A 17,294-nucleotide genomic window follows, 5' to 3' on the forward strand; every position below is an offset into this window, starting at 1 on the left:
GGAGAAAACATTTTTTGTTGTTGTTTTGACTCATTGTGGATGAGTAAGATTTCAAGTTACCTCTAGTCGGAGTCCTTTAGATGTCACCTGCCTGAGGCAGGAAACAAAGAAACTGATATCAAGAGTTCATCAAGAGAGGAGCAACATTACTCCAGCCTTGCCTACAGTGGGTGGCAAGCAGTATCACTAAGGCCCTGGGACTAGGAAACGATGTGGCACGACACCCTTTACTTGCCCGGTAGCCTTGTAGGCGTCCTCGGATACTTTTCAGAGGCACTGGGTCCCAGTGCACCTCAGCCAAGGTACTGTTCACCACATTCACACGCACATTCCCGGGAGCCACCATTGGGACTGCAAAAAGGACAGGGAAGGGGGTAGAAGAATCAGTATTATTTTAAATTCCGTCCAAATATATCACTATCTATAAAAATTTTTACTTGAAACATGCCTCAACCTGTGCTATAGGATCTTATTCTATACATTATTAAGCATTGACTGTAGAGTTTGTTTGCTGGCTTTCTTTGTTTTTTTTTTTTTATTTTTAAGAGAAAAAAAGCAGAAAAGAAAATCAAAAAGCAAGAGACAAATAACAACAAAACCCCCCAAACAATAATAATATAGGTTTTCAAAACAAGATGGTAGGAATTTAACAGTGGTTGTTATACTGCATATTATTATCTTCAAAAGAGTTGGTTAGATTACCAGGAATAGACCTGTAAAATTGATCTGATTGTATGAATATTAACTGTTCTTTTCCAGGAACTAATAGAATTAGTAACTGTTCCTTTAACGTTAGAAGCACCACTTTAAAAGAAAAAGTCATTCTCTTTAATCCCTCTGATTCTTACTATTTTTTGGAGGTGCTGGGATTGAACCTAGGACATCTTCATGCCAGGAAAACACTCTACGTCTTAGCTATGCTCCAATTCTGAGTCATCTGTTTCTTGCATGGCATGCTATTTAAATTCAGAGTTTACAAAAATGGTTACTGTCGCCATCTGTTGCAAACTTGAGCACCTCTGGAAATATGTTTGATACATTGAGTCAACTTGAGAAGTTTAGAAGTTTAACTGAGACTCAGCAGGGAGCCAGGATCCTTACTTTATAAATATCCTCATCCTATGCAAGAAGAGGGCACAGAGATTTTGTGAGTGTCACACTGCCCTGTGTGGGTGGACTGTAAGGGAGGAGAAGAGGCTTGTTCTCTTCCTCTTTCCTCTGGCTGCTGACTTCAAGTATTGTCTTAGAACCAACTGATTATGAAATGGGTGGGAAGAGTCCAAAACTGTAACCTAGATAAACCTTTCCTTCCTTTATTTTGGGTGTCAGGTGTCTCATTTTAGCCATGAGAGCAAAATAACCAAGATGCTTGGTTTGTACCTTGGCAGGTTGTCCTGCTGAGGAAAAGTAGAGGAAATGGCACGAGACACTTACGGTCTTCTCCAGAATGTCCTGTGACTACAGCTGGCTCTGGAGCAAACCCCATGACATTCAGAGCCTGAACTTTTATCAGGTAGGGGACAAAGGTTGGGGTGCCGGAGACAATATATTTGGACACATTTGCCACAACCACAGATGTCCATTCATCATCGCCATCTTTTTGGCGCCAGCTCACTTTGTACTGCAGGCCTGGCCCATTCGATTCAAAACCATTCAAGGGCTAAAAAAAGGACAAATATCCAACGTTATAAAACACATTGATAGAAACAGTGAGTTCAATTCCCAGGCCTAAAGAAAGTCAGCACTGAAACCCTAAAATACATGCTATTATACCATTTTCTCCAGAGACTTCTTATCTTTTTTCATTCATGATGAGACTCAAAGCTTTTCAGGGATTAACATTTCAAAGGTTGTAAATTATTATCTTGAAACAGTGAATACCCATAAACTCTTTCAAGGTCTGTCTCTGTAGGAAAGGGTGGCTGCATCTGACACATTCTCTTTACTTAGATTCTTTGATGCATTTCTGTTTGTATGATAGTTCATCTTGTCCATTTTACCTGGAGACTAAAATGCATGAACTACTCTCCTTGTTAAAATAAGTTGGCTTGTTATTCTCACTTGATTGTGTATCTGTAAATTATAACTACAAACACATCTGTGTACATATAAGCAGGCATGTTGGCTCTAAGACTTTTAAACTACACAAGTAAATATATGTTAATTTTCCAAATCCAGAAAATGCAGATAAGCCTAATAATAATAATTAATAAGTGGACTACTGAGAATTGCTTGATGCATGTCTTCCAAGAGGTTGTGTGTGATGATAACACTCACTACCATATTTTGAGTACAGATAGATATTATTGTAGATGCTTTATATGCATTAATCCCTCTAATAGAATGAAGCTCATTCTATTAATGTTATCTTCCTAGAGATGCTCAATAAATATTCAACAATTAGCTTAAGATCACACTGTAAGTAGCAGAGGTGGGATTTGTATTTACTCCTTCTGGTTCCAGAGATCAAAGTTATTACCTACTACCCAATACCGCCTCTTAAATTAAGATATGTTTTCCCCTAGGAATGGGTGACATGGGATTTTAATGCAGATATCGTTAAAAACAACTTTTTTTTCCCACTCTTAAAAATAACAGAGGAAAGCTGAAGACTTTAGAGCTCACCTTCCATGTAATCACCAAATTATCAGGCTCTGATCCCAATCCTTCCACAGCTGTAGGATTTTTATCTGGTTCTAGAAGTTAAACAGCCACATGTGTGTAAGCTTTGCTTCTTGGCACAGAGTGCAAAACTTGTCCATTTTGACTCCTAGTCCTGAAGCCCTGCTTTACCTGCGGCTTTGGTCTGGTACTGTTCGGAGGCCTCGCTGGGCAGGCTCCTCCCAATGCTGTTCTCGGCCATCACCCGGAAGGAATAGTTCACGTATGGAGACAGTTTCAGCTGGGCTGTGGTCTGCGTTCCAGAAACCTCGGCCTGGTGGTGCCACAGCCCTGCCTCATGCATGGCATCTTCATACTCAATGATGAATTCTGGACACAATACACACAACAAACCCAAGACAGCAGATGCAGTCAACCTGGGGTAGACTGCTAGTGAGTGAGAACTAACAAGACAATCAACAGCAGCCAAAAGCAAATTAATTTACTTTGAAGGAAAATCCCCTAATGAGACAGAGAAAGGAGAGTGGAGTGGGTGGGAAGAGCCCAGACAGCACAACAGTGCTGCATTTGCTCAGTCAAGTCAAGGAAGGCCCCGTAGTAAAGTGTGCCCTTGATAAGAACTCTGCCGTAAGGATGGCTGAGCTCAAGGCCCCTTGCTGCATCCAATTACTGGAATACCCAGGGGACATGCGGCCTCCTGCACACACTGCTGTTTCCTTCTTAAGAGAAGGGTGTCATTTAATATCCTCGCCATTGGCTCTCCCTTAATGGTAGACTGCATGTGTATGTATGTGTCTGTGCATGTATTTGTATAAACAGTATATGACAGTAATATGCAATATCATAATATTAATTTTATCATCTTTATCCTGATCCAAAATAAAACCTCCATAAGAGCAGGGACATTTAAAAATTAATTTTAGAACAATGTGTGGCATGTAATTGGCATTCAATAAATATCCAGTGAACGAAGGAGCAGAAATGCCTTGAGACCTATTGGTAATATTTTAATGTAGGCCACAAGCATCTCCAAGCACTGTGACCAGCCAACTCCAGCTGACGTGCTGGATTAACAAGAGATTCAGCCTGTCCTGAGGCAGCACACCACAAGATCAAGTCAGAAAGGGCCACTACTAAGATAATCTTAAGCATTCATCAGAAGGACATTCAATCTTCCTGCAGTCTATACCTGAAGGAAATAATGGATTTTTGGCGTGTGACTAGTTTTTCAATTAAACCTCTGTTACTATCTTTATTCTAACTTACTAAGCTCTTCCAGTGTCCTAATGCCTTGACTTCTCATTTAATTTTATTTCTTAGGGTCTGAGGTCTACACACAGTTCTATTACCAAGTTTCAAATTTCTTGACACATACACATACAGATATTTATCTATGTCTATATATATAGTTACATATATATAGTGGGACCTTTCAGCATTGTTTCTCCTATCCTCTTCTAGATACAATGAGCAAAAAAATAACTTACTAAGATACATCTTCTACCTCTGGTAGAAATTTAAAGTGGTTTTTAAATACACAATGATGGTCATGTATTTGCTGGATTAATACCTTTAGCCATAAACCAGTATCCTGTTCTAGAACCTATAATCAGAAATAACACTGTCTCTGAAGATAGACATAAATAAATATTTTTGTTTTACCAGTAATGGATCATAGAATGTCGGTGAATATATTTGTAAGGAACTGAGGCTGCATATTATAAAGCATTCAAAAAATGGTCACGAAGTTTATCATTCAGTTTATCAGTTATGACAAAGCAAATAATACCACACACTTGTAATAGGGCTGTTGTTGTCATCTCCTGGGGTCCACGAGAGCTGAACACTCTTGTCCAATTGATCAGTCAATTCTAAATCAAAGGGAGGACTGGGGACATCTGTAGATCAAACACACACACATTATGGTTAATTATTCATTCTTAAAAGGTTTGTCTTTATGTGTGATATTTTCACAGAGGGGACATTTTAAAGAACAGCACACTTAATGGTCAATGAGCATGCAACAGAAGTGAAACGGAAACCACTGAGGTTGCTGGAACACAGGAATACGCTGAGGACAACTCACTGATGAGTTCTGCTGGTTCACTTTTCAAGAGCAGTGAAATCACTTGTAACCAAAACCAGTGGGGCAGACCTGCGTGGTTCATCAGCACTCTCAGTGTGTCTTAAAACATGGACAGTCACAAACATAAAGATATTCCAGACTCTGATTTTAATCCATGGGAAACAGAACAGAACAGAAAAAGCTGGAAAACAAATACAGGTAAACAAATTGCACTGTTTCAAGAACATTCAAATGCTCTTTTCGAAACATGCTGAATGATAAATTGTGGGACTCCTGAAATAAGATACATATAATATCTAAAATATAGTATATATATATATGAATATATGTGAATACATATGTATATGTAGGTAGACCTCAGCATGCTCAGGTGTGTTCACTCTTAGAGGCTTTTTGGGACACAGGTAACTGGAAGCAGAGCTGCTTCATCAAATGGTGCTTGTGAGGGCCACACAGTGAGCTCGCTCCCCTGGGCCTTTGTTTTGACTTTGCTTCTGCAGGTTCTCTGGCTCTTCAGGGACTAGAGGCCCCATACATACATGAGGTCTTCTTTCTTATCAATAATGAAGTAGTGTCTACAAAGGCCAGGATTTCTACGTAATAATTAATGATACTTTATAATATGTAGCTGAGATATTGCCACAAAAGTAATTTTTGAGTTTATGTGCTGAATAACATGTTTCTAAATCAAAAACCTTGCAGGAAATAATTAGCGATTTATTTTCCAGTCACAGAAACATCACACATTGATGTGCCCCTCCTTTTAGTCTTTCTTCAGTGACTTCACTTTTGCTCACACACACCGAGTTTTTTCTGACATAAAAGTTAAATGTTGTTTTAAACATCCATTCTCCCCCACTGTGTAAACTTTTTGAAAATGTAGTTCCCAAGCAACATTTTTTTCCCAAAACAAATTTTAGTAGACTGAAGTAAGATCTAATTAGTGGACTGATTAGTGGATTGATATGAGAAATCAATTTTTCATTCTGTAATATATGAATGTCGGTTTTTGATAAAGCACTTTGATACAAGGCGATTGTATCAAAGCAGGACTTATCAAATAGAATGACAATAATAGCACATGAAATATTTAGAAACAGCTGGCAATAAACTCAGTGGAAAATTCTGAAGTGATAGTGAAGAAATGATTTATTGCAGTAAATGAGGGACACAACGTAACAACTGACAGAGTCCTTTTCCTTAAAGAAACACAATAATGCGACTGAGAAAAGAAAGTAATGCTTTCTGCAAATGTGAAACTGCTTGACAGAAAATAGAGAAAGAAAGCTCATATTAGTTTACCGTAAATGGGAGCTGGAGTTGGAGTAGGAGCTAGAAAGGACATTAATATAGAGGATTTTAATCAAAATTAGTAATAGGAAGATATAAGGTAGCATAAGATGACATAGATTTTACATGATTAAGATTATACAATTAAACCCTATGCTTATCTATGAGACACACAACTGATCAGCATGCAATAGCAACTTTGGGATTTTTAAAAACTTTAATTTCAAATAAAAATAGATTATTTCTCCCAATTTCCTTCTAACAACACCTATGGTACACACATACCACTTTATCTAGCCCTATACGTAGCATAACGTACACTGAAATTATCATCTCAAAGGCATTTTCTAGAGAGGAAAGTAAAGGTATTACTCTCCATGTTACAGTCATGAAACCATCCAGCAAAAATTTAGTACTTATTTTGTCTCCTTTTCAGTCTATCACAGGCAAGTTGGATGTGTCCTATTTGCTCTTGTTCTTACCAACAACACTGAGCACAGCACTGGCAGAAACCTCATCCAGAGTTGTGTTGGCCACACATGTGTAGATCCCCCCATCGCTGTCTCTCACATCAGTCACCACCAAGTGGTCCTTGTCCACAGTGAACCTGAAAACAGAACTGGCTCAGAGCAGCCAAAATGGACATCCAACCACAGCCTGAACGGCATGAAAATAACTGTGAATTCGATGAAAAAAAGGATGATACACAGTTCAGCAAAGTGTGGTGAAAAATCCTACACACATTTAATTTTAATAATAATTAAACTCAGCAAACAATTAGAATGAATGAGAATCACAGGTAAAAAGGCTATTAAATATAATAGTTTTCAACCAGACCTCTAGAATGTCATGGAAGCTTCCTTCAAGTGCCTTGAGCAAATATGATGCGCCATAAATAAGCATAATTACTGCGTACCAATTAAAAAACAAAATAAATTTTTTTGAATAAAAGTCCCTACGAGTGTCCACAGATGAGGTGGTGGCAGCTTTCTGGTTATCCTTATAATAGTGCTTTACTATTCTACTGCTAAGGAATGTTTGAAAACACTCAGCTCAGTTTTTATCAAAGTGCATATTTTTAAATAAATTATTATTTACTGCAGAAATTTCATTTTTTGTCACAGGAGTGAATTCTCATAGGAGAAAGTAAATGCAAAGCAAATTCCTGTTTATCATGAGAAACAGGAAGATTCAGATCAGCAATTTCCATTGACAGCTTTCCAGGGGTTACCTGCAGACACAAAAAATTGCTCAGTGGGTCAAAAGACAATGCATGCAGGATTCACGCATGATTTTAAGGAAGCTGCCTAAATCGTCAGCTGTCTTCCCAGGTAATATCCAAGTCATCACTCCCCCGACTTAACCTGATGGTCATTTCTTCATACTTCTTTCTCCACCTTATCAAGCCAGATTCCACATGTAAGTGGAAGCACAGGCCTAGGTGGAACTATGGGCACGAAGAGGGCAAGGCCACAAAGCACTTCTGGGACCACTAACAGGCAACGGGTTCCATGAGTCACCACAGGTTTAGGTGAGCTGCCAGCAAACCACAGAACGATTTCTACCAAGACACAGCACTCTTTCCAGCACAAGGTAATATCTGTAGCTACTGTGATTGCTGACATCACACATCCAGCTCTGTGTCCTCACTGTGTTTGCTGTGTCAAATTGAGGGCCTTGCTAGAAAATGGAAAATGCTATGACGCTTCTTCCATTGCAAGCTAAGGGATTGCAACATGCTCAGATTCTTTTAAGTTGCTTTAATTTTACTCTTCCTTCCCCTTCCACTGGCATTAAGTAAAATGAAAAGAAAACTTACCACCCCAATAAAAACGAGTGTCTTTTAAAATACTGGCAAGGATTCAGGTACACTCTGATAAGAGATCACATTCCTGCTTATTTGCAGAATGGGAATAAAAACTTCTGCTGAGATTTTACTGTTCAAGGTGCAAAACAATGGACAGTGTCAAAGCTTGAAGGGTTTTTCCTCTTCCCAAATTACACTGAACAGCACACAAAGGAAGACAAACATTCTTAGGGTCTTATTTCAGTCACCTGAATAACCTCTTAGGTACTAATACTGTACAGCAGGAGGAAAAAGTGTACCTCTTTATTTTATGGACAGCAGACTTCAGAAACTAAAACATCGTCCTAAGTCACTACACAGTCAACCTTTAGCTCAAGAACAGTTTCCAGAGAGAAAGAAAAGAGAAAAAGAAATCATCTTCAAATACCTTTCATCATTGGGCAGCTCACCATTGTCCTTCAGCCACGTGACAGTGGCAATGAGGGTGTGATCGTGTTTCACTTTGCATTCAAAGGACACCCTGCCCCCTCTCTGCACAACTGCGTATTCCGGCTGTTTAAGAATCCTCGTTGGATCTGGAGTTCAAAGTTAATGTTATGCATTGGTAAACCTGGAGAATTTGCTTAAAGTCATATAACACTTGAAAAAATTTTTATTACCTTTGATTTCTAAATGAACTTCATTCTTTGCCACTCCTAATTTATTCCTGGCAACACATGTGTAGGTTCCTGAATTGTCCTTTTGAGCCACAGGAATTTCTAAAGTTCCATTTTCGTGTATTACATAAATGTCTTCATGAAGAGCACTTCCTTTGGCTCCTTTAAACCTTTATTACCCAACATGATGAGAATAAGACACATCATAATTTGAAGTCACATAAAATGTCATATCCAAGGTCAACACAACTGTGGTCTACATTAAAGTGTCAAGTATAAAGACACTTGGAATTTGTAAAAGCACACTACAGACTTGTAAGATAGGCGGTAAATGAATGAGGAGACATGAAACTGGAGAAATCAATAATAAATGGTATTTGTAGAATTAGGATCATAACAAATAACATATAAGTTATAATTTTTTTTTTTTTTTTTGGTATGGGGATTGAACTCATGACCTCGAGTTTGCCAAGCAGGCACTTAACGCCACTGAGCTAAACCCCTGCCCATAAGTTGTAATTTTTATGAGATCTAAATTTAGTAAACACTTTATTAACTATTTTAAATAGTGACAAAATAGGCAGAATAAAGACTGCTTCATATATATATATTATACCCACCTGTGGTATATTTATAATTCTATGTACATACTTCAATTTTAAAGAATTTTATTTCAATGCTATATGGAAAGGACGGCTAGGAAAATATTCAGGAGAGGAAAAAAGCATGCATATCAGAGGGGAGAAGTAAGAACAATGATAAGGGACAAGGCAAAGTCAACATACTATCCAAGTGTTAATCTTGTCACCTTAAGTAGGAAATGTACAAAAGCATTCCTGTTTCTCTTCTCGGTGGTAAAGGTGGGGGACTGAGGGAACTTTTCTTTCATCTTAAACCTGTGTTCACTGTCACTGACATAGTCAAAATCCAGCACAGCATCGGGATGACCTCACAGATGACCAATAAATGACTCCCAATTGTCTTTCAGGCACCCATCCTCAGAGGTTGCTTATCCTCGCAGGGTCTTTCCTTGCTCTTTAAAGCAAGTTTGCAGGTAGAGGAGGATTTGTACCAGGAGTGGTGTGTGAAAGGGAGTGGTCTGAAGTGGGCAGGGAAAGCACACCAGAAAGCTTGGCTGGACCCAAGTCTGGAGGGTCTGGAGGGAGAAGGACTAAAGGGAAACACCCATGACAGCTAAGTCAGTGGCTGAGCTTTCAGAACCTCTTCCTTATTCCTCAGGATACTTTATTATCAAGGAGTCTTTCAACAACCAGTCCCTCCAGCTTCTAGTCACACAGTCTCTGGGGATGTCTAATGATATTATAAAATGTAGCCGACTTAAAGTAAAAAAATCCATTTATATATAGCTTTGCAAATGAGTGAATTCAGTAGTTGATAGTATGATAGTTATGCACTGCATTTCTTGTGTTTGTTATTTGACTACAACCCAATATATTTAGAATCGTAAAGGCTTTAGCAAATATGAGCATTAAAAAACATATTAGGTAATTACTTACCACTCAATGGTGGGCAGAGGAGACCCAAAGAAAGCACAATCTAGGAAAGCAGGCCTGTTTGCAATGACCTGGTAGAGTGTGTTTGCAGGTGTGAGGATTCGTGGGAGCTCAGCTGAAAACATTACAAAAGGTACAATAACTATTAGGACACACTTTAGGTTTACCATGCATTTACTGCTTTTTATTTTAAGGTCAGTAAGTGTTATAGTAAAGTACAACTAACATGTCTCTTCTCTTATGTTCGCTATCAGCTATGACTTACCAGTCACTCAAGGTAGAGAAAACATGGTTTCCTTCCACTTTCCTCAAGTTCAACACCAGACATTGTTTAATGACTGATTTACTTATCTGTATCTCCTTTAATACTGTGAGTTCTTTGTGACACCCGGAAAAAAAACTTTTAATCACTGTAACTACAGAACAGTGTCTGACACAAAAATGTTGAATGACTAGGCCATCATTACCTAGTGGGCAGGGATGGTGGAGGACACAAGAATTGGCAGAAAGCAGTAGAGTAGTGAGTTTGGTGACTGAAAAGAAGAGGGAACTAAAAAGTTTCCTACAGCTAAAAAACAACAAACCCTCGACTTCTGGGAGAACAAGGCAGATAGATAACAGCAGTTACGGAGGCTCTCTGAGATACCCAGCTTAGAATCCAGGAATGGTGCGGTGCGAGGAGTCCTAAGCAAGGGGAGATGTACCCTGCCAACCCAGGAACAAACTAAGCTGAGAGAAACCAACTAGAAAAGCAATCCTGGTGCTATAACCGGAACATATAAAATCTCAACGCAGAAGCTGGAACCTATGCCTCTGGAAGCCGTGATTTGAATTTCCTGCTGCCACTGCTGCATTCAAATTGGCACAACAGGGAGAGAGATGCGTGAAAGCTCTGAGAGCAGGAATCAGCAAACAGAGTTGAGAGCCCAACTGGTGGGGAGCCCTGCATTGACCTGTGGTGAATGAGAGGAACGGGGACCCTTCCATAGACTAGGAGGCTCCAAAAGAGGACATTCTGGGACTGGGCAGACAAGCCGGAATAGGACGTTGCAGTGACTTTAGTCGCATATTCCCCTCTCAAGCGGGATTGGTGCAGAGCGCTTGGCCTGGGTGACACTGCTGACTAAGACCCAGTAGGCTAGCCCAAACCAGGTCCCAGCACCTGGTGGTGCACCCTAGCAGTGAAGCCTTCGGTAGGTTGACCTGGAGGGGCGGGCCCAGCAGAGGCTGCCCAGGTCTGTGTCTCCCTAGTACACTGCAGTGGGTGGGAACACCTAGCCAGCACAATTCAAACAAACTGTAATCGACAAAGAAAAAAACTGGGCCTCCTATATACACTTGTATGGAAGGAACAAAAAGCACGGGAAGAGAGAGCAACAAGAAAGGGTCCTCAGTCCCCAATCCTGGGAACACTGATCCAGGAAAAGTAAATGCAAAGGAGAATGAGGACAGAAAACATGCACTATCAAGTGTTTGCATTTTTTTTTTTTTTTTGGTCTTTTTCGTTTTTTATCGGTACCAGGGATCGAACTCACGACTGCCTGCTTGCAAGGCAGGCGCTTATGTCGCTGAGCTAAACCCCCAGGCAAAACATGCACTATCAGACATGGTACCAACAGACATAAAGTGATATCTCTGGAGCCTCACAGACGAGTTCAAAAGTGAAGTATTTAATGAAATAAAGCAAGGTATAAGTAGAATAGTTACAGAAATGCTAAGCACCTCCCAAGAAAAAACAGATGGTGGAATGGAAGAACAGAAAAAAAAAGGGAGAATTATTTGATGGAAAAAAATAGAGAAAACATAGAATACATGAAGCAGGTTCAAAGAGATTACCAGTAAACTAAAAACTCTACTGAAAGCTGGCATAACAGCTTGAAAGACACTAAGGATAGATTATCTGAACTGGAGGGCAGATTTGTAATGTGGGAGCATGAAATGAAAAACTTCTTAAAAATAACAAGGAAACAAACAGCAATAATACAAAGGCTAGAAGATGATAAGAGGATCTGTAACTTAAGAATTAAGAACATAAAAGAAGATGTAGGGACACAAACAAATGAACTACAAAAGCTATTCACAGAAATAATCCAGGAGAATTTCCCTAATTTAGCAAAAGGTAAAGATACTCAGATGTATGAGGCATACAGGACCCCAGCCACCTACAACCCAAACAGAGCTACACCCAGGCATATAATAATCAAAATACCAGAAATCCAATATAAGAACAGAATATTAAAAGCCGTCAGAGACAAGAAGCAGATCACTTACAAGGGAATACCCATCAGAATTACAGCAGACTTCTCGGCACAAACCATCAAATCACGAAGAGCATGGGGAGAAATAATTCAAGCTTTGAAAGATAATAACCTCCAGCCAAGATTGATATATCCTGCACAACTTTCCCTAGCAATTGATGGAAAAACAAGGTGCTTCCAGGATAAAGAGGAACTAGGGGAATTTGCAACCACCAATTCAACTCTACAGAGAATACTGCAGGATATTCTAAAAAAGAAAAATACCAAGATTCCAGAAATAGTGGCAGAGAGGCCACAATGAATGGAGCAGAAAGAGAAATGAAGAAGACAAACTGACAACGACAGAAAAAGAGCTCAACAGAAATGAGGCACAGAAGGTTGGATGGTAGAAACAGCAATTTTGGAGAAAACAAGACATCATAATAGCTAGTGCTGATTTAGTATCATCTTGTTTTGAAGTCCCATCAAGCTTTTGTTCTTCTGTCTCCATCAGTCTTAACAGGTTGTATCTTATTGGATTTTATTATATATGATAATATAAACAAAAACTTTTATAGACAAGGAGATGAGGGAGCTGGGGATTTAGTTCAACAGCATAAGTGCCTGCCTTGCAAGCAGGCAGTCGTGAGTTCGATCCCTGGTACCGATAAAAATGAAAAAGACAAAAAAAAAAAAAAAAAAAAGGAGATGATACAGAAACCATTGTTCATTTTTCTGATAGTTGGTTCTAAATACCCTGTAATACTGTCATTCTCTTGAATGGTTTTACATTGTCTTGATATGTTTGGTGCTGCAGTATATGAAGTTATACTCAAAGATTTCAAGGAAAGAGACACTATGGTAACTATTTTTATGTCAGGATATCTTGTGGTGAAACACTATTTTGCTTAAATGGTTATGTTTTGACCTGTGCTGTTTTGTTATTATGCCCTTTTTTATCTCAATCTCCTTTTTTAAATTATTTACTTTTTTATTTTTATCTTTTTAAGGGAAAAATAAATAAAAAATAGCAGGATATATTATAGTAACCCACTTTGATTTCCTATTAACTTGATTTGAAACCCTGTATTGCTCTCACCATCTTGTTTTGCCTGATTTTCCCCTATTCTGCTTTGCTTGATAGTAACAAGTTCGAAAGTATAGGCAACAACTGTGAAGACAATAAGATTCATTATGACGCCTATTCTGGTTGACTATTATCTTCTTTTGAATGTCTCCAATGTTTTGGTTTTATTCTTTACTGTTTTGTTCAATTTTATTACAATTGATGATATAGGCAATTCTTTTTAAGATAGCAAGAGGCATTATGGTAATAATTGTTGATCACCTAGTATTTTGTTTTTACATTATCTATTATGTTCATCCTTTTGATTTGACTGACTCTGTTCTGTTATGTCACATTTGGTTTTCCTCTCTTCAAAAAAAAGTAATAAGAACTGTGGGAGTAATAAAACCCAAAATGTGTCATTGTCATTGTACAAAAGAGAGGAAAAGAAAGTGCTCTAAAGGATATAACTGCATGTATATTTAAGTGTATAAGATAGATAACAATATTACTGAGTTTTGGTGGATCATTGAACAGGACTGTTTGCAGTCTCACTGTTTGGAAGTCCACTTTATATGCTTTAATTTTGTAACTTGAACAACTATTTCTAAGATAACAATATGTAATCTATTAACTAGTGATTTCCTACTGTTTATTTTTTCTGAAATTCTGTATAACTTGTACCCTTTTTCTGTTTTTTTTTTTTCTTTTTCTCTTTAAAAAAAAAAAGAGAAACAACAAACCTAAAAGACAGCCGGTGGGATGGGAGAAAATATTCACATGCCACACATCTGATAGGGGATTAATAACCCAAAATTTTAGGAACTCAAACAGTTTAAGGAATAGGACGAGGAGACAACTTGATTTTAAAAATGGACAAAGGACTTAATCATTTTTCAAAAGACGACATACAAACGACTAACAGGTATGTGAAAAAAAAACGCAACTCAATATCATTAGTCATTGGAAAAATGCAAACTTTAACCACAATGACCTGACTATTGGTTGATACCTGTCAGAATGGTTACTATAAAAGAAGATAAAAGATAATCTTTCAGCCTTAAAAAGAAGAAAATCCTGTTGTTTGTGACAACATGGACAAACATGGAAGGACATTGTGTTGAATGAAATAAACCAGACCCAGCAAGACAAATATTGCATGATCTCACTTATATATGTAGAGCCTAAACAAGTACAACTCATGGAAGTAGAGACTGTAAAATGAAACCAGAGTCAAAACTGCCTTCTCAGCCTCCACCAGGGTTTTAACTGGTTCGCTCCCTGTATGATTAAAGAAAGACCTTCACTTCAAGCATAAAGGAAAAAGACCAAGTATGGTTGGCTTCCTGGTGTTAAATTTGTTTGAAAAAGGCATATACAAATATTAAACAGTTGAAGTATAATAGCATATAATTCTTGCATAGATTTTAATACATGTGATTTTTGGTAGTTTCTCAAATAATATAAATAGAGCATTCACATAAGCCAACCATTTCAGAATATGCTTGAGACCTATGTTTTATCATAAATTTTCTCAATATATCTGTTTAAATTCAGTAAATGTATACCCCAAGTTAGATAAAGGCCAAACACTATGATTAGGGGTTTATTTTAAAAAATCAGAATCATACAAGTATTATTGAACTTAATCAGTTTCTAAGGCCGGAATAGAAATAATATTCAGTTGCTAATAGCAGACAAATGTTATTTTCCTTTTGAGGGGTTCCATCTGTGGATGGAAGAGCCTGGCTGATTATTCCTGCAACAAAGAATGTGCCATTACGAAAACCTGTTATGAAGGAACACTAAGATCACACTGTAGTATTCTCAGGGCAGAGTCTGCACCTTATCCACCTTCATATATTCCTTATATTCTTGCTGAATGAGTAGAAAATAACAGCAGTCATTAATTTAATTTGCCATGTCTTTAATAAAGGGAGAGCTTACCAAGCACGTTGACAAATGCGTTTGCCAGTAAATATCCATACTCATTAGAAGCATTACACTGATAAACTGCACTCGATCTTTCTTGAACATTAGAAAAAATTATGGTATCACCATCTATTCTTCTGCTGGGGTCATCAGGAGCAACTGTTTCAGTGTAAAAATAGAAAGTAATGATTAGTTTCTCTCTGCTTAATAGATGTATATTAGACTGGTAAATCTTGAGGTCTACCCTGTATAAGTAAGACACAAATACAGATTGATCTAGGCATATGTAGCAAGAAGATGACTAGAATCCAGGCAGATGCCGACATTATTTCCTTATCAGAATTTAGCTATTACATATCAGCACACATCTATGCTCATTATTCACTGAGTCTTCAATGGGTTGATTCTGTAAAATGGTGTATTATTTTGAGAGATGCACAGAAGACAAGGTTAGGTGAAAATTGCAACAATTCAGAAAAATACTGTCTTGTTCACTAACAGACTGATTATTTATGAGGGATCCAGTTAATCATTAAAAGGAGAAAAGCAATAGTTAGTTAAAAAAAAGAATACTCCAGCTCATCCAGTCCCTTTTAAGTGCCTTTTCATGAAACAAATAAAGAGATGCATACATATGTATAGGTGGATTATCAAAAGTAAAAATAATTACTTTCTTGCTTTGGAAATTCCTGAAGCTGAAGTAGAAATCAATTGTGTAAAATTTCTCTTAAAGACAGCCTTTTCAACTAAATCCCTCAAGTACTTAAAACATGTTAAGACCAGGATTTATCCTTGCTGAAGTGGAATAGAACTGGCTGGGTAATATAATATGTGAGGATTTACTCTAAGTCATGCCCAACAATTTGGAACTGCTGTGCTATTAGAGATGAATTCCTGTTTTGTGAGTGTTAAGCCCTACGCTGTGACCTTACACTGCTTTAAAAGTACACGGTCTCAGCACGCTGATCAAAACCAAAACTAAATAACAGCATTTCTTTCTCTGAAGCTGCATTTGGCACCTAGAGCCAGTTGAGAGGGCTTTACTTTTATTCTAAACACTATTTTTTCCCCTTAGGTGATGAGAAAAAGATGTTCATTTAAGATGTACTTATCCCTTCATGGAGAATTCTATCACTTTGAAATAAAAAAGATTTGGTTCACTTGTGATTTATTAATTCACTTCAATAAAAATAAAGCAAACGATAGTTATTCATCCTTGTTTTGTTACACACACTAAAAGAATTGTGTTTATTCATTTTGTAATAGTTTTCTATTGTGGTCTATTATGCCAATTGACCACAAACTTAGCTTAAAACAACACAGATTTACTACTATAGTATTTGGTTCTACAGGTTTGAAGGCTGACATGGGTCTTCCCAAACCAAAATCAAGGTAAGGCAGGGTTGTGTTCTTTCTGGAGGTCCTGGTGTCAATACCCCTGTTATCTTGTTTTAACTGATTAGACTCTATTCTGCTCTGTATGAAAGTATCAAGCATCAGAGGATAGGCAACTACTTTGAAGGCAGTAAGATTCACTATGATGCCCATTCTGGTTTGACTATTATCCTCTTTTGAGTTTCTGTAAGATTTACAATGTTTAGGTTTTATTGGTCTTGTTCTCTACTGTTTTGTTCAACTTTATAATACCTAATGAGATAGACAATTCTTTTTTTTTTTTGTCTTTTTCCTTTTTACCGGTACCAGGGATCGAACTCATGACTGACTGCTTGCAAGGCAGGCGCTTATGCCGCTGAGCTAAATCCCCAGCCCCCGAGATAGACAATTCTTAAGGAAGCAAGAGGCATTATGGTAACCATTGTTGATAACCTTGTACTCTGTTTTTACATCATGTGCTATGTCTATCCTTGGTTTTACTGACAGCTTTGTTTTATCATGCTTGATTTTATTCTCTTACAAAAAAAAGTAATAAGATCTAAGGGAACAATAAAACCCAAAATGTGTAAATTTTATTGTAATAAAGAGAGGGAAAAAAAAAAGTGCCCTAAAGGATACAACAACAAGGGTGTTTAGGTGTGTTAAATAGAAGACCATATTAATATTTTTGATTGGATTACTGAACACAA

At 37.7% G+C, this 17,294-nt stretch overlaps 1 protein-coding gene across 50 annotated transcripts in view; it reads right to left on the reverse strand.

Moving 5' to 3' along the window:
* Positions 1-17,294, reverse strand: part of Nrcam (neuronal cell adhesion molecule) — a 269,654-nt gene that overhangs the window by 38,054 nt on the left and 214,306 nt on the right. For 44 of the 50 annotated variants that reach the window (XM_063238553.1, XM_063238417.1, XM_063238432.1 and 41 more), the window contains 11 exons: positions 15,226-15,369; positions 9,979-10,090; positions 8,465-8,631; positions 8,233-8,380; positions 6,481-6,605; positions 6,011-6,040; positions 4,419-4,520; positions 2,794-2,991; positions 2,626-2,696; positions 1,435-1,660; positions 236-351 (listed from right to left, as the gene is read on the reverse strand). In XM_063238553.1, the coding sequence (XP_063094623.1) occupies positions 236-351; positions 1,435-1,660; positions 2,626-2,696; positions 2,794-2,991; positions 4,419-4,520; positions 6,011-6,040; positions 6,481-6,605; positions 8,233-8,380; positions 8,465-8,631; positions 9,979-10,090; positions 15,226-15,369 (1,439 nt within the window). The remainder of the gene's footprint in view (positions 1-235; positions 352-1,434; positions 1,661-2,625; positions 2,697-2,793; positions 2,992-4,418; positions 4,521-6,010; positions 6,041-6,480; positions 6,606-8,232; positions 8,381-8,464; positions 8,632-9,978; positions 10,091-15,225; positions 15,370-17,294) is intronic. The other 6 variants (XM_063238464.1, XM_063238623.1, XM_063238595.1 and 3 more) reach the window with 1 other exon arrangement.

This window comes from Cavia porcellus, unplaced genomic scaffold (assembly GCF_034190915.1).
Source record: "Cavia porcellus strain 051 isolate PalLab524CR breed Dunkin Hartley unplaced genomic scaffold, mCavPor4.1 scaffold_2, whole genome shotgun sequence".
NCBI lineage: Eukaryota > Metazoa > Chordata > Mammalia > Rodentia > Caviidae > Cavia > Cavia porcellus.